A 16,129-nucleotide genomic window follows, 5' to 3' on the forward strand; every position below is an offset into this window, starting at 1 on the left:
CATCTGTACTGTTTAGACACGCAGACATCAAGAATCAGCATATGATTCTCAACAATGGTGATGATCATCAGACAGATTCATGTTGCATTGCATTCTGGGTGCACCAATCATAACTCATCCATGGCTCCCAGCATGCATTGCGACATGAATAAATTATGCAGCTGCATTGTCTTAGTATTTGCTTTTATTTTTGTTGTGACTTTTTACTGCCTTGTTATTGTTCAAAAATCACATAAACATTATCAGAAATATTTTGTCACCATTGCTGAGATTCACATGCTGATTCTTCATGTCTATGAGTGCCAGAATTGAAACCTCTTTATGAACCATATTTATAAAAGAAATTTATAAAGTTTTTCTCACATTGTTATCTCACATAACTGCAACAACATAGAAAACAAAAAAGCACTACAGTTTTAGCCAAATTGCAATCAGAGATTCAGACACATGACATGATTTTATCATAAACGCCTTGTCATCACATATGTGTTTAATACACACAATTGCGCCAGCCAAAAAGAGACTTAAATTTAAAAAGTCAAGAGGCAACTAAAGCAACCACTATTCACAAAAACGGTAAGTTGCAGAAAAAAAACATCTAAACATTCATTCTCAATAAAGAACTTCTGTTTTAGATACTCCAGAAATAAAGTCAAACTGGTTAGTAATGTGTGAAGCTGGTGATGCTGTTTGTAGAGTTGTTCAATCATCTTCTGCTGAGATCTTGAGAGATTTAATGTCTTCTTTTATTTCAGTTGATTATCTAAGTCTGTGGCTGAAGTCAGTTGTAGTTCTTGTGTTTCTCTTTTCTTCAGTGATTCTGCTTGTTAACAGCAGCTGTTCATCACTAATGCTCAATCAGCACTTAATTAATCACATAATTATCTCATTAACTTTAACACTGCTTCAGTGTTACTTTAACACTCTTTTAGAGTGGGACCATATATGCTCCGAGCAGTGTTAATTTAACACTCGGGAATTTACTGTGTACTTATCAATTATTATAACAGGCACTGAGAGTGACTCAGACTCAAGTCCCATTTTAATAGACTTCAGACTCAACCTAAAATGACTTCAGATTTGACTCAACACAAAGGATCCAAATATTCCCATAAATATTCCAAAACTACTTGAGTCTTAACCTTAACTTTTGAAGAAGATTTGATATTGATATTAATATTGAAAGCAGAAAAATGAGAAAGCAGCATCTTTTTAATTTTATTAAAAAAACAGAATTTGGCTCGATTTTCTAATGCTATTTTTCGGGATAGAAAGTGTTTTTGATCTCCACAAGTAGGCAGACATGAAACATGAGACATGAAACACACCTTTACGCTGATTGGTCAACCAAATATCAACTCTGCTGTATAAACACTTGCTAATAAAGGTTACAAGTTAGTCAGATTACAATTGATGTCCCAACTGGAGTCCACACTTAATGCCAAAATGAGTCCTTACTCCTGGGAAGTTGTGTAAAGTGTTAGTGCTGTATAGTTTTTTTAGGTTTTTTTTGGCAACATTCATCAGATGGTTTGTTGTCTTGCCATTTAAGGCTGAGTCTAATTGACCAGACAATAGTTTGCTAATTTAAGAAAGTACTGATTGTTATCAAATTAAACATGATTAATGTTATTGAAGATTTCTGCACATGTATATCTGATGTACATACAAAGTTTCATGACATTATGCAGGCTAGCATTATTCATGTGAACATATATATATATATATAAGTGCTGTCAATCAATAAAAAAAAAAACTAAGTAATCACACATTTTTCTGACATTAATCGCGATTAAACCCACCTAACATTAAAGTTTTTAAATATACTTTTATATTGCAATAATTTCACATTCAATCTTCAATACTTGAGCGAGCTCATATCGCGTTATTGTCCTTAATGTCCGTTGCGATCTCAAAACTCTGGCCATTTGAAAATACCTAAAATATCAAAATCAACTTTTCCTTTTCCTATTTAGTGCCCAAACTCTGGAACAATCTACCTAGCATTGTTTGGGAGGCAGACACACTCTGTCAGTTTAAATCTAGATTAAAGACCAATCTCTTTAACCTGGCATACAGATAATACACTATCCCATTTCTATAATTCAAATCCATTAAAGGATTGCTAGGCTGCATTAATTAGGTCAACCGGAACCAGGAACACTTCCCATAACACATGATGTACTCGTTACATCGTAAGAGGAATGGCATCTACATTAATATTAGTCTGTTTTATTCTTATTCCGAGGTCACCATAGCCACCCACATTCAGTCCAGATGATGGATCAGCACCTAGAGATGACCTCTACAGCCCTGAAAGTCAGCGGAGAGACCATGTCAACTAGATGCACCCCAGAGACAGATCCCCTCCGAAGACCTCGACGACCATCGGCACAAGACCACGAGAACCAGACAAGTCCTCCGCACAATCTGACCTGTGTTGCAGCCTGAAATTAAAACAAGCCATGCTGGTTTTGTCTGGCCACAGGATAACTGGCACCCCAACTGAGCCTGGTTTTTCCCAAGGTTTTTTCTCCATTTCTGTCACTGATGGAGTTTTGGCTCCTTGCCACTGTCGCCTTTGGCTTGCTTAGTTGGGGACGCTTGACTGATTGCACAGACACTTTTGGAAGAGAGCTGAACTGGATGATGACATCACTGAATCATCAATGCACTGACTTTAGCTGGAAAATGAAAATATTGTCCTCTTGCATTATTGAAACTATTTTCCTGTTGACACTGTAAAGCTGCTTTGACACAATCAATATTGTATAAAGTGCTACATAAATAAAGGTGACTTGACTTGATTTGGCTGCTATTACTTTAAGAGCTGCCGCTGCTGAACGTAACACGGATCTGACACACATGCTTGTAGTTTCATTCATGCTTTAATATAAAATGATACAGGCTACAGCGCGTTACAATTATTTGTGCATGCAATTGAAGAGCATGCGCTACGAGCACAGTATAACAGCTGACAGTACAGGAAGATTTGTTTTTACTGACATATGGCCTGACAACATCTTATTTGACCGCAGTTCACTGTTGTTCTACTGAAGCTGCCTCGTCACCTGTACCGTTTCCGTGTTCGTTCGACTAGCGCCTGTCGCTGAGGCGAAGTAGGAGCGCGCGTCTGAAAAGTCTCCCGTTTAATGTGGTCGTAAAGACGTTTTAAACACTATACATTTTTCTGGAGAAAAAAAAACAAGTAAAATGGCAGCACAATAAATGTCTGTCAAATTATTACATGCATCTGTTTTTCCTCGAATGACATTGACTAAAAAATCTTTGACTTTTTCCCCAGTTTTACTAAGAAATATTTTGTCCAAAAATTTAATTTAATGAAATTTTATTATTATACTTGAATTATTAGATTGAATTTGAATTATTTTAATTTATTTCAACAAACCTGAATGTAACTTTTAAGTGAACAATGATGATCCCAATCTAATATTTGTAATATAAGAGAGTCACAACCCTATTCCTGAAGGCACCTAAATTTTGCACATTTTGGATAAAACTCTCTTATCAAACGCACTTGATTCAACCCATCAGGTCGTTAGTAGAGCACTCTATGATGTTAGTTGAGTGTGTCAACTAAGAAAGACCTCAAAATATACAGAAACAGTCTAGAGAAACACAGGCCTACTGTATGAAATAAAGTCAATAAAACAAAGACTGTAAAATACTCACTCAGCCTTTCTAGATGCTTTGATCACCGGCAGCAGCCTCAGAAGACATTTTTCTGATGGATCATATTTACTCAGTTTAAACTCATACAGTTCTTCTTCTGAGTTCAACAGCACAAACACCAGAGCTGACCACTGAGCAGCAGACAGTTTGACTCCAGAGAGACAATAGACACCTGTTCTGCTCAGGTATGTTTGGACTTCCTGCTCCAGTGAACGATCATTCAGTTCATTCAGACAGTGGAACAGATTGATGGATTTCTCTGGAGAGGGATTCTCCCTGATCTTCTGTTTGATGTATGCAGCTGTTTCCTGATTGCTGTGAGAGCTGCTTACTGTCTTTCTCAGGAGGCCTTGTAAGAGAGTCTGATTAGACTCTAGTGAGAGACCTAGAAGGAACCGGAGGAAAAGGTCCCAGTGTCCGTTCTCACTCTGTAAGGCCTTGTCCACTTCTCCCTTCAGTAAACTGGTAATTGGTGACCTGAACTCATTCCTCAGTCCTGTGCTTTGTTCAGAAAAGGACAGCAGCTTGAATAAAGCAGCAAGAAACTCCTGAACACTCAGATGAACAAAGCTGTACACCTTCCCCAGCTGCAGTCCAAACTCCTCTCTGAAGATCTGGGTACAAACTCCTGAGCACACTGACACTTCTCTGACATCAATGCCGCTCTCTTTCAGGTCCTCCTCATAGAAGATCAGGTTCCCTTTTTCCAGCTGTTCAAAAGCCAGTTTTCCTAGAGACAGAATAGTCTTTCTAGCCTGACGAGGATCGATTTCATATTTCCCATCATACTTCTGTGTCTTCAGTTTGGTCTGAAAGATCAGGAAGTGTGTGAACATTTGTGTGAGAGTCTTGGGAATCTCTGCACTCTCTGCTTTACCCATCATCCTCTCCAGAACAGCGGCTGAAATCCAGCAGAAGACTGGGATGTGACACATGATGAACAGACTTCTTGATGATCGGATGTGTGTGACGATTCTATCAGCCAGACTCGGATCATTTATTCTCTTCCTGAAATATTCCTCCTTCTGAGGGTCGTGAAGATCTGGGTACAAACTCCTGAGTACACTGACACTTCTCTGACATCAATGCCGCTCTCTTTCAGGTCCTCCTCATAGAAGATCAGGTTCCCTTTTTCCAGCTGTTCAAAAGCCAGTTTTCCTAAAGACAGAATAGTTTTTCTAACCTGATCAGGATTGATTTCATTCTCATCATACTTTTGAGTCTTCAGTTTGGTCTGAAAGATCAGGAAGTGTGTGAACATTTGTGTGAGAGTCTTGGGAATCTCTGCACTCTCTGCTTTACCCATCATCCTCTCCAGAACAGCGGCTGAAATCCAGCAGAAGACTGGGATGTGACACATGAAGAGCTGACTTCTTGATGATCGGATGTGTGTGACGATTCTATCAGCCAGACTCGGATCATTTATTCTCTTCCTGAAATATTCCTCCTTCTGAGGGTCGTTGAATCCTCGTACCTCTGTGACCTGGTGGACACACTCAGGAGGGATCTGATTGGCTGCTGCTGGTCGAGAGGTGATCCAGAGGAGAGCAGAAGGAAGTAGATTCCCCTTGATGAGGTTGGTCAGTAGCACATCCACTGAGGCTGATTTTGTCACATCAGACAAGCTCGGATTGTTTTGGAAATCTAGACGTAGTTGACACTCATCCAGACCATCAAATATGAACATGACTTTGTAGTCATCATAATCTGCATATTTAGTTTCTTTGGTTTCTGGGTGAATGTGATTTAGTAGTTTCAAAAGACTGAGATTTTTCTGTATCAAATTCAGCTCCCTGAAAGGAAGTGGAAATATGAAATGAACATCCTGATTTGCTTTTCCTTCAGCCCAGTCCAGAATGAACTTCTGCACAGAGACTGTTTTTCCAATTCCAGCGACTCCTTTAGTCAGCACAGTTCTGATGGGTTTGTCTTGTCCAGGTGAGGGTTTAAATATGTCATTGCAGTTGATTGGTGTCTCCTGTGTCTCTGGTCTCCTGGACACTGTCTCAATCTGTCTCACCTCATGTTCATTATTGACCTCTCCACTGCCTCCCTCTGTGATGTAGAGCTCTGTGTAGATCTCATTCAGACGTGTTGAGTCTCCATGATTGGACATTCCTTCACTGATTCTCTGATATTTATCCTGTAGTCTGGATCTGAGTTTTTGTTGATACACAGGCATCAGTTCTGAGGAAATAATTGTTGTTATTGGAAGAGCAGTATTAGAATGTGTCATGACATTCAGGAACATTAGTGACTGAAGACAGAAGGTTCATAATAAAAATACAGGCTATAATCTGCTGATCCAGAGCTCTTACTGCTCTGTAGTGTGTTAGCGAGGTCTGTCTGGTTCATCTTCTTCAGGATGTGCAGTGTGATCTTCAGAAGCCCCTCTCTGACTCTGCTATGACCCTCATCATCATAATGGTCTCTTTCAGAGCATTCTGGGTAATCTGGACGCAGTAGTCTCTTAAAACTTTTTAACTCAGAAATGATTTTGTGCTCAAGCTCCTGAAATCATAGTGAATATTTAAGCAATAAACCTCCATTCCATCACAGAGAAGGTGAACCAAAGTATCAATACACAAGAGTCAAGCCTGAATTTTTTTTGTAGTTTAGTCAAAGGCATGAATACTAATAAACATCACTGAATTATATCACACCTGTTAATAACTTCCAATGTATGCTCAAACATCAGCATCTAAAGACCCAGATAGCAAGAGAGCAGGTGAAAACCATTGAATCAATGTTAAAAAATAGTTGATCTGTCAATGTTAATGGCATTGAATTAATAGCACTAATTTTTGAATTAACAAACCACCATTATTGTGATCAGTGTTTGCGTTAGTTGGGCTCTTGACTCTTGCTTTTCAGTAAGTTCTCTTTCTGTGCTTGTAATAGTGTTTCAATATAAACACTTATGCGCTTCTAAAGAAGCTTTTTTTAAATTGAGTTGGACTAGATCACCTTTTGTGATGGATGTCAAGCGATAGAGAAGTAATACTAAAGAATGTTGAAGGTGATGTGTCATTACTGATGTAAGAGTTCTGCTTCACAAATCACAGATCAATTGCAATTCATGCTGGGAGTCATGAATGAGTTTTGTACTACGTTGATACCCATTGTCGAGTTTCATACGCTGATTCTTGATGTCTAATTGATTTTTTGTATTTTCAGTTAATTAATAGTATGATAGCTGTACCACTGCTTTAATCTCACATGTAGTATCAGTATCACACATTATTCACACAGAGAAACAACACACTTATTATTTAACAGCAATTATTAAAATAACCTCGCAAAGATTTTAGTCACCATCACCTGATCCCAGTTGATCTTAGTTTTCATTGCCTCAACAAATGTATTTTAGCACAAATAACAATGAAAAACTAACATTCAAACACAAAGAGTCAAGAGCCCAACTAAAGCAAACACTGATCACAACAATGGTGATTTGTTGAAATTTCAACATTTTTTCAACATTAATTGCGGGTGCAAAGGCGATTTTGATTCAATGGAATTAACATTGACAAATCAACAATTTTTAACATTGATTCAATGGTTGCTTGCTATCAGGGGAGATACTGAGGTTAAAAGAGAGAGTTTGACTGGATTGGCTGTTTGCTAGATTGATGTTCATCTTGTGCAGCAGTCAGGTTACATACACAGCAAAATACCCAGTGTTAATTTAACACGCTGAGTGTGGACTCATATAAACACTGAAGCAGTTTTGAAGTTAATGAGATAATTAGGTGATTAATTAAGTGACGATTTACCATTATTGAAGACATCTGATGTTAACAAGCAGAATCACCAAAGGAGAAAATCTAAATTTGTATGTCACCATTATAGTGGTCAGTGTTTGCATTAGTTGGGATCTTGACCCTTAAATTTTTTTTGTTAGATTTTGTTTAGCTGTTATAACCAGAAATTAAAAAGACAATTCAGCTCATTGTTTATTCATGCGGCAATGCTTGATGAGGGCCAAGGAAGAGCTTTGATTGGCTACAACATGCTTATTTTGATGGTCACCTTTGTTGTGAGCCTAAACTTTTTTTTTTTGCATGTAGATCACTACGTGATGATCAGTTCTCCTCTGGTTTGTCTGGCTTTTATAACTCAGTTACAACAGCCCAACAAAATGAATGTTAAAAATGTTAGGGTCAAGATCCCAACTAATGCAAACACTGACCACTATAATAGTGATATAAAATTTTGATTTTCTCCTTTGGTGTTTCTGCTTGTTAACATCAGGTGTCTTCAATAATGGTCAATCATCACTTAAATAATCACCTAATGATCTCATTAAGGTTAACTCTGCTTCAGTATTTATATGAGACCACACTCATAGTGATAAATTAACACTGGAGATTTTGCTGTGTATGGATTCAGTTTCTTACGGAGCTCCTAAAGGGACATGGTGGTGGGAAAAAAATTTGGGGTGGGAGGAAATTTTTTTTTGCGTTCTCTCGCAAAACGCAAACAATCTGACAAATATTTTTTCCTCCCACCCCAAATTTTTTCACTCAATCTGATTTTTTTCCACCACCATGTCCCTTTAGGGGCTCCGTAGTTTCTCTACTTTAGTGGTGATTCTTCATTTCTTAATACTTTTACCCAGAGGGTTTCTGTGTTGGGATGGACATATACACACACACACACACACACACACACACAAAACCAACCTTGAAAATGGAGTCTAAGTTCTTCTTTGCTGTATGTGTTTCGAGTCCTTCAAGTTTTTGACTGTAGTTAAACAAATATTGAATATGTTTGTATGTATTAATGTATTTAATACACAGCAGTAAATAAATGAATATCATATATATTTCTTATACTGTTATCTAAACAACACCTCAGATCAGCAGATGAGTCTCCCAAACTGAAATCAATTAGACGACCCAGTGATGCGTCACTCTTCATGGACACACAGCTGGGTTCAGGAGATTCATTCTCACACAGACTGAAACACAACAGCAATACAAACTGTTTCTGAAAATCTCACACTGCTCTGACAGAAACACCTTTACTCTTTCAACCTCCCTTTAATGTTCATTTCTTTCACTTGAGGAGTCTGTTGTGACTTGAGAGTTAAAAGATTAAATAATTATTTTTCTATAAATAAAAGGAATCGGCCCCATGTGCCCTTTTCATTCATGCATTATAGAATAAAATAGAGCAATCCACACATATAGATACAGACAGACACAGAAACATCCAGCAGCAACAGGGACACCTGGTGAATGTCCATAATGCAGCACACCTGCAGTATATATGACACTCATAATATCTCACCTGCGCTCAACAGAAGAGTCTTCCTCTCTGCAGAGATCTGAAAGATCCATCGGTTGGTTTTTCCTCACAGACACATCGATGTGTTCAGCTAAATCTGACTCACCCTCCTGAATCAGACTATTAATGATAATGTTATTGTAGTATGCAATTATTATTTCTGAACATTAAAAATGTGAAACATTTCAAGTTCTCTCACCGCTTGACTGTCTTTATCTGTGTGTCATGTTCTTCATACAGATTCATTCTGAAGGCCATGGTTTCATCTAAAAGCAGAGACAGATGTTGATCCACAGAGTGAGTTATGAATCACCTCAGTAATTAATTTTCTCAAATCCACCTCTGTCTCAAGTCAGTCCACAACAATGACCTGCACACATGAAACACAATTTCATCTTGACAATTATTTACACAGAATCAAATTATTCACAAACCGCATTACAAATTCAGACAAGCACTGTGTTAAAATGAAAGTAAAAGTGGAATCTGACAATTTCCAGACTCTGTGTTTATCTCCTATTGTCATTTTAACTACTTTCAAAATATCTGATAATGCTTATTGTTGTACTTCACTTTAAACCAGTCTGGATTGATTTTGGCTATCAAATATGATGTTGACATCGTGATACTCACTGTGTTTTTCTCTCTTCATGTAGTTTACTTCCTCATCTGACAAAACAGATCCTGCTGCAATAGTTTCACTTTCATGTGTCACCTGACAAGGAGGAGTTTGAGTCTCTTAATATTAAATTTCATTCTTTATTATTTAAAGTTATAACCCCTGAATGTATTTTCCTCACAGGTGTACTCTGAGTGTTGTTTAACTGAATATATAAAGGCAGCTCTCTGTAAAATATCAAACTTATGGCTCTCTGTCAACTTCCTCATCACTTGCTCCCCTTCAGGATACGAATGGAATATTTTAACAGTGTCAAGAATGTAATTATTTTCTTTAGTAATGTGAGAAGGAAAGAAAGCAATAATCATCTGGATCTGACAAAACAGATCCTGCTGTAATAGTTTTACTTTCATGTGTCACCTGACAAGGAGGAGTTTAAGTCTCTTAATATTAAATTTCATTCTTTATTATTTAAAGTTATAACCCATTAATGTATTTTCCTCACAGGTGTACTCTGAGTGTTGTTTAACTGAATATATAAGCAGCTCTCTGTAAAATATCAAACTTATGGCTCTCTGTCAATTTCCTCACCACTTGCTCCCCTACAGGATACGAGTGGAATATTTTAATAGTGTCAAGAATGCAGTTATTTTCTTTAGTAATGTGAGAAGCAAAAAAAGCAGTAATAATCAGGCTATAAGTTAAAAACTTAGCTATTTGCTCTGAGCAGTGTTAATTTAACACTCAGGATTTTGCTGTGTGGGTGCAATATGGACAAACCCAGCAACTGTTTTTTTTTTTTTTTTGACCCAGCGGTTGGGTTAAATGTTTAACCCAGCCTTCTGGGAAGATTTATTTAACTCAACTGTTGTTTAAAAATTACTATATGGCTTGCTTTATATGAACCCAAAATAGGTTGTAAATTAAAAATCAGACACATAATTACTAGAGTCATCAGCAATAATCAAAAAGTGAACATTTATTCATAAGTCAAGTCAAGTCAAGTTTATTTGTACGGCGCTTTTCACGATACAAACCATTGCAAAGCAACTTTACAGCAAATTAAGTTTCTACAATATTTAGTGGTAGCTTTTCAGTGGTGACTGTCAGTTAATGTACATATGGCAGAAATGTACGGGAAAATCAACTAAAGACGCAATCAAACAGACGATTAACACTATTAACAGCAATTATTATATGATGCAATCAAACTTATAGCAAAATATGGTAGTTTTATATGTTGTTTCAGGGTTGGCATTTCTATGAGTTTGTGGATATGCTCGGCCCTGGCAGCTTTTAGAGCCTGTCTATAGCTGGACATACTGTTTTTCCACGCAATTCTAAAAACTTCCAAGTTAGTTTTTCTCCATTTGCGCTCAAGACTACGAGTTTTTTTCTTGAGAGAATGGGTATTACTATTAGCAATTTAGCAATTAATTGCAACAAATTAGCAATTAAAACATTTTTATTATTTAGTTATTATTTTTTCAACTTATTAATAAATGTTCATTTATTGAACATATTGATAAATGTTAATTCCCAACCTATTTTGGGTTCATTTTAAGCAAGAAATATAGTAATTTTTAATTTAAATAAAACTACCCAGAAGGTTGGGTTAAACATTTAACCCAACCGCTGGGTCAAAACAGCCCAGTTGCTGGGTTTGTCCATATTTCACCCAGTGCTGGGTTGTTTTTAACCCAGCATTTTTAGAGTGTAGATAGTCTCAGCCTCAGACGTCATACCCACGGACCGTTGGCTGAACATCTGATGCATACAGCACACAAAAGTGGAAACACTTCAGGAGTTTTGAAGTCGTCATCGAATTGGTTGAATTATACAGGATTTCCGGGAGACGTGTGTGTCGCGTACTTTAACGTTCCGCCTGGAAACAAAGATGCCGTGACGCCAAGCCCCCTCACGAAAGAAGAAAGCTGTCGTGTTTACAACTGTGACGATGAGCGCTTATCAGGATCAACTAAACGCTGGATTTTCAAAAGTATGTGAAATATTTAAAGTTCGCGGCAAATCATTTTTAAAATACGTCCGCGAGTTTTACACACCGGTCTGTTACTGTGGCGACATTTCCACGCCCCGAAACGTGACGCTGAACGGAGTATACACGGCAAAATTATTAAACCGACGTTCGAAACTTCATTAATAACCGTCCCGTCCATCCCGTCCATATAATTGTTTTTTTGTGAATTTAAATATAAGCATTACATTAAGATATCAGATGATCTGCACGATCTGCACTAATATCTGTAAATATTCACTGTTGGTCTACATACATAGCCTACAGAAGACAACTGAATTAGTGTTTTTGAAAAAAATAATACATTAACATTACACATTTAATTAGTGAATTAAAAAATTAATAATACACATAATTAGATCAAATGGACAATGTAATGATACATGATCTACTGTAGCCTAAATATATTCACTGTAGGCTTTCATATATACAGGAGATGGAGTGATATATATGTTGTTGTGAATTTATATATAAAGATTTTCAAAAGACAAGTTGCTATCTAATATAACACCCAGATTTTTGACTGTAGAGGAAGTAACCGTACATCCGTCTAGTTGCAAATTGTAATCCACGAGATTCTGTGTACTGTCTTTTGGTCCAATAAGTAATATCTCTGTCTTATCCGAGTTTAATAGGAGAAAATTATTGGTCATCCAATCTTTTACATTTTTAACACATTCTGTTAGCTTAGATAATTTAGAAGTTTCATCTGGTCTTGTTGAGATATATAGTTGAGTATCATCTGCATAACAGTGGAAGCTAATCCCGTATTTTCTAATAATATTACCAAGGGGCAACATGTATATCGAAAATAGCAGAGGACCTAGGACAGATCCTTGTGGCACTCCATATTTTACTGGTGATAATTGAGATGACTCCCCATTTAAATGAACAAGGTGGTAGCGATCGGACAGGTAGGATCTAAACCATCTTAAAGCCTGCCCTTGAATACCTGTATAGTTTTGTAATCGATCTATGAGTATGTCATGATCTATAGTGTCGAACGCAGCACTAAGATCAAGTAAAACTAGCAATGAGATACAGCCTTGGTCTGACGCAAGAAGCAAGTCATTTGTAATTTTAACAAGTGCAGTTTCTGTGCTATGGTGGGGCCTGAAACCTGACTGAAATTCTTCATAGAGATCATTTTTTTGCAGGAAGGAGCGCAATTGTGCAGACACAACTTTTTCTAAAATTTTAGACATAAAAGGAAGATTTGATATGGGTCTGTAATTTGCCAGTTCACTAGGATCTAGTTGTGGTTTCTTAATAAGAGGCTTAATAACCGCCAGCTTGAATGGTTTTGGGACGTGACCTAAAGACAACGATGAGTTAATAATATTGAGAAGCGGTTCTTCTGCTACAGGTAACAACTCTTTTAGTAATTTAGTGGGTACAGGATCTAACAGGCATGTTGTTGGTTTAGATGCAGTGATAAGTTTATTTAGCTCTTCCTGTCCTATAGTTGTAAAGCGCTGCAGTTTATCTTTTGGTGTGATGAATGAAGCTGAAGTATTATACGCTGTAGAATCTACATTTGTTATTTTATTTCTGATGTTATCTATTTTATCAGTGAAGAATTTCATAAAGTCATTACTATTAAACTGTGAGGGAATATTTAGATCGGGTGGTGTCTGGTTATTTGTTAATCTAGCCACTGTGCTAAATATAAATCTTGGATTGTTTTGGTTATTTTCTATGAGTTTGTGGATATGCTCGGCCCTGGCAGCTTTTAGAGCCTGTCTATAGCTGGACATACTGTTTTTCCACGCAATTCTAAAAACTTCCAAGTTAGTTTTTCTCCATTTGCGCTCAAGACTACGAGTTTTTTTCTTGAGAGAATGGGTATTACTATTAGCAATTTAGCAATTAATTGCAACAAATTAGCAATTAAAACATTTTTATTATTTAGTTATTATTTTTTCAACTTATTAATAAATGTTCATTTATTGAACATATTGATAAATGTTAATTCCCAACCTATTTTGGGTTCATTTTAAGCAAGAAATATAGTAATTTTTAATTTAAATAAAACTACCCAGAAGGTTGGGTTAAACATTTAACCCAACCGCTGGGTCAAAACAGCCCAGTTGCTGGGTTTGTCCATATTTCACCCAGTGCTGGGTTGTTTTTAACCCAGCATTTTTAGAGTGTAGATAGTCTCAGCCTCAGACGTCATACCCACGGACCGTTGGCTGAACATCTGATGCATACAGCACACAAAAGTGGAAACACTTCAGGAGTTTTGAAGTCGTCATCGAATTGGTTGAATTATACAGGATTTCCGGGAGACGTGTGTGTCGCGTACTTTAACGTTCCGCCTGGAAACAAAGATGCCGTGACGCCAAGCCCCCTCACGAAAGAAGAAAGCTGTCGTGTTTACAACTGTGACGATGAGCGCTTATCAGGATCAACTAAACGCTGGATTTTCAAAAGTATGTGAAATATTTAAAGTTCGCGGCAAATCATTTTTAAAATACGTCCGCGAGTTTTACACACCGGTCTGTTACTGTGGCGACATTTCCACGCCCCGAAACGTGACGCTGAACGGAGTATACACGGCAAAATTATTAAACCGACGTTCGAAACTTCATTAATAACCGTCCCGTCCATAGACATTGACTAATTGTTTTTTTGTGAATTTAAATATAAGCATTACATTAAGATATCAGATGATCTGCACTACGAATTAAAATATCTGTAAATATTCACTGTTGGTCTACATAGCCTACAGAAGACAACTGAATTAGTGTTATAAATGTGTTATTTAAATAATACATTAACATTACACATTTAATTAGTGAATTAAAACATTTATAATACACATAATTAGATCAAATGGACAATGTAATGATACATGATCTACTGTAGCCTAAATATATTCACTGTAGGTTTTCAGTGATATATATGTTGTTGTGAATTTATATATAAAGATACATTCAGATATGAACCATATTTAGCCCATCAGACATACAGTGTAATCATATGGACCATCAATGAAATATTTATTTAATATTGATTTATACTTTAGTATTCACTACTGGTTGTCACACACTCTAAAAAAATGGTGCTATATAGCACTAAAAGTGGTTCTTTGGCTTGTAATCATAGGGGAACCACTTTTAGTGCTATTTAGCACCTATTTTTACAGGTGCTATAAAGCACCTTTGTCAAATGGTGCCATGTAGAACCATAAGAGGTGCCATACAGCCAGAGGTGGACAATCCAGGGGTCAGAAAGTAAAAGTCCTGCCATATGTTTATGCCACTCATGAACTCAGCAGCTGATTTCACCAGAGGAGGAACCAAGTCATTCCTTTCAAGTCACAAGCAAGTCTAGAGTCAGATCCCAAGTCCTCAATGAGTTAAAGTTAATGAGATAATTAAGTGACTGATTAAATTATGATTGTGCATTAGTGATGTCCACCTGCTGTTATTGAGAATTACAGCGGATCAGGTGTTGATGTTTTATTGGTTAAAATGATGTCACCATCATGGAGATCAGTGTTTGCTTTAGTTGGGCTCTTGACCCTTGATTTCTTGTATTAGATCTCTCTCTGCAGCAATGCATGTTGTGTTGTGAAGGTGTGCTGTGCAGTGAACAGCTGTTAGTTTTTTTTTTTTTTCATGTGCTGAGATAATAATCAGTGGCCAACCTGTTAACATCTGAACTAGCTGTTTTTTTTGTTCTTTTTTTTTTTTTCATTTATATGTTTAGATTTTGAATATCCGACCTTGTTAAACTAGAGCATGCAATGAAAGTGTTGTGCTTATGGTTATATTGAATGAATTTGAAGTCTGCCTAATGCATAGAAATATTGAACTCCAGAATTAATTAGACACACACAGACATCAAGAACCAGCATATGAATCTCAACAATGGTGACAATCAACAAAATGCTTCATGCTGCAATGCATGCTGGGTAACACCATAGTAAAAACTCCCATCATGCACTGCAGCATGAATAATTATTGTCACCACTGTTGAGGATTGTATGATAAGTGTTCATGTCTAAAAGCCTGAGCAATACACTTCCTCTTTATTCCAATATTTAAGCTTTACGGTTGTATTTGTTTAATATAACTTCTTTGCAGTTCTGTAATCGCTGAATGTCAGTCAATAAACCAAAGAGAGACACCTTCACAATATTCACTCAAGTGAGTTCAATGCAGAAAGTGTAAGCTGCTTCCTCAAGCTTTAAATTCAGCAATGTGCAAATGCACAAATGTTTGTTGTAAAGCTATACTGCAATAGCTTAAAAACAAACCCCTTTATTAAAGAGTTATTAAAAAGGTCAAGAGCCCAACTAAAGCAAACACTGATCTCTATGATGGTGGCATCATTTTAACCAATAAAACATCAACATCTGATCCTCTGTAATTCTCAATAACAGCAGGTGTTCATCACTAAACCACAATCATCATTTAATTAGTCACTTAATTATCTCATTAACTTTAACTCTTTGAGGACTTGGGATTTGACTTGAGACT

At 36.8% G+C, this 16,129-nt stretch overlaps 1 protein-coding gene across 1 annotated transcript in view; it reads right to left on the reverse strand.

The window, feature by feature from the left end:
* LOC107723815 (NACHT, LRR and PYD domains-containing protein 3-like) overlaps positions 1–9,849 on the reverse strand; it is a 37,928-nt gene extending 28,079 nt beyond the window's left edge. Inside the window, exons 1-8 of the mRNA XM_016532521.1 lie at positions 9,619–9,849; positions 9,185–9,251; positions 8,989–9,105; positions 8,549–8,656; positions 8,379–8,439; positions 6,012–6,204; positions 4,877–5,880; positions 3,694–4,448 (exon numbers count right to left, since the gene is read on the reverse strand). Coding sequence (XP_016388007.1) covers positions 3,694–4,448; positions 4,877–5,880; positions 6,012–6,204; positions 8,379–8,439; positions 8,549–8,656; positions 8,989–9,105; positions 9,185–9,251; positions 9,619–9,637 — 2,324 coding nt within the window. The 5' untranslated portion in view covers positions 9,638–9,849. The remainder of the gene's footprint in view (positions 1–3,693; positions 4,449–4,876; positions 5,881–6,011; positions 6,205–8,378; positions 8,440–8,548; positions 8,657–8,988; positions 9,106–9,184; positions 9,252–9,618) is intronic.
* Positions 9,850–16,129: the final 6,280 nt, after the last annotated feature.

This window comes from Sinocyclocheilus rhinocerous, unplaced genomic scaffold (genome assembly GCF_001515625.1).
Source record: "Sinocyclocheilus rhinocerous isolate Xijiao unplaced genomic scaffold, SAMN03320098_v1.1 scaffold763, whole genome shotgun sequence".
In the NCBI taxonomy this organism is placed as follows: Eukaryota; Metazoa; Chordata; class Actinopteri; order Cypriniformes; family Cyprinidae; genus Sinocyclocheilus; species Sinocyclocheilus rhinocerous.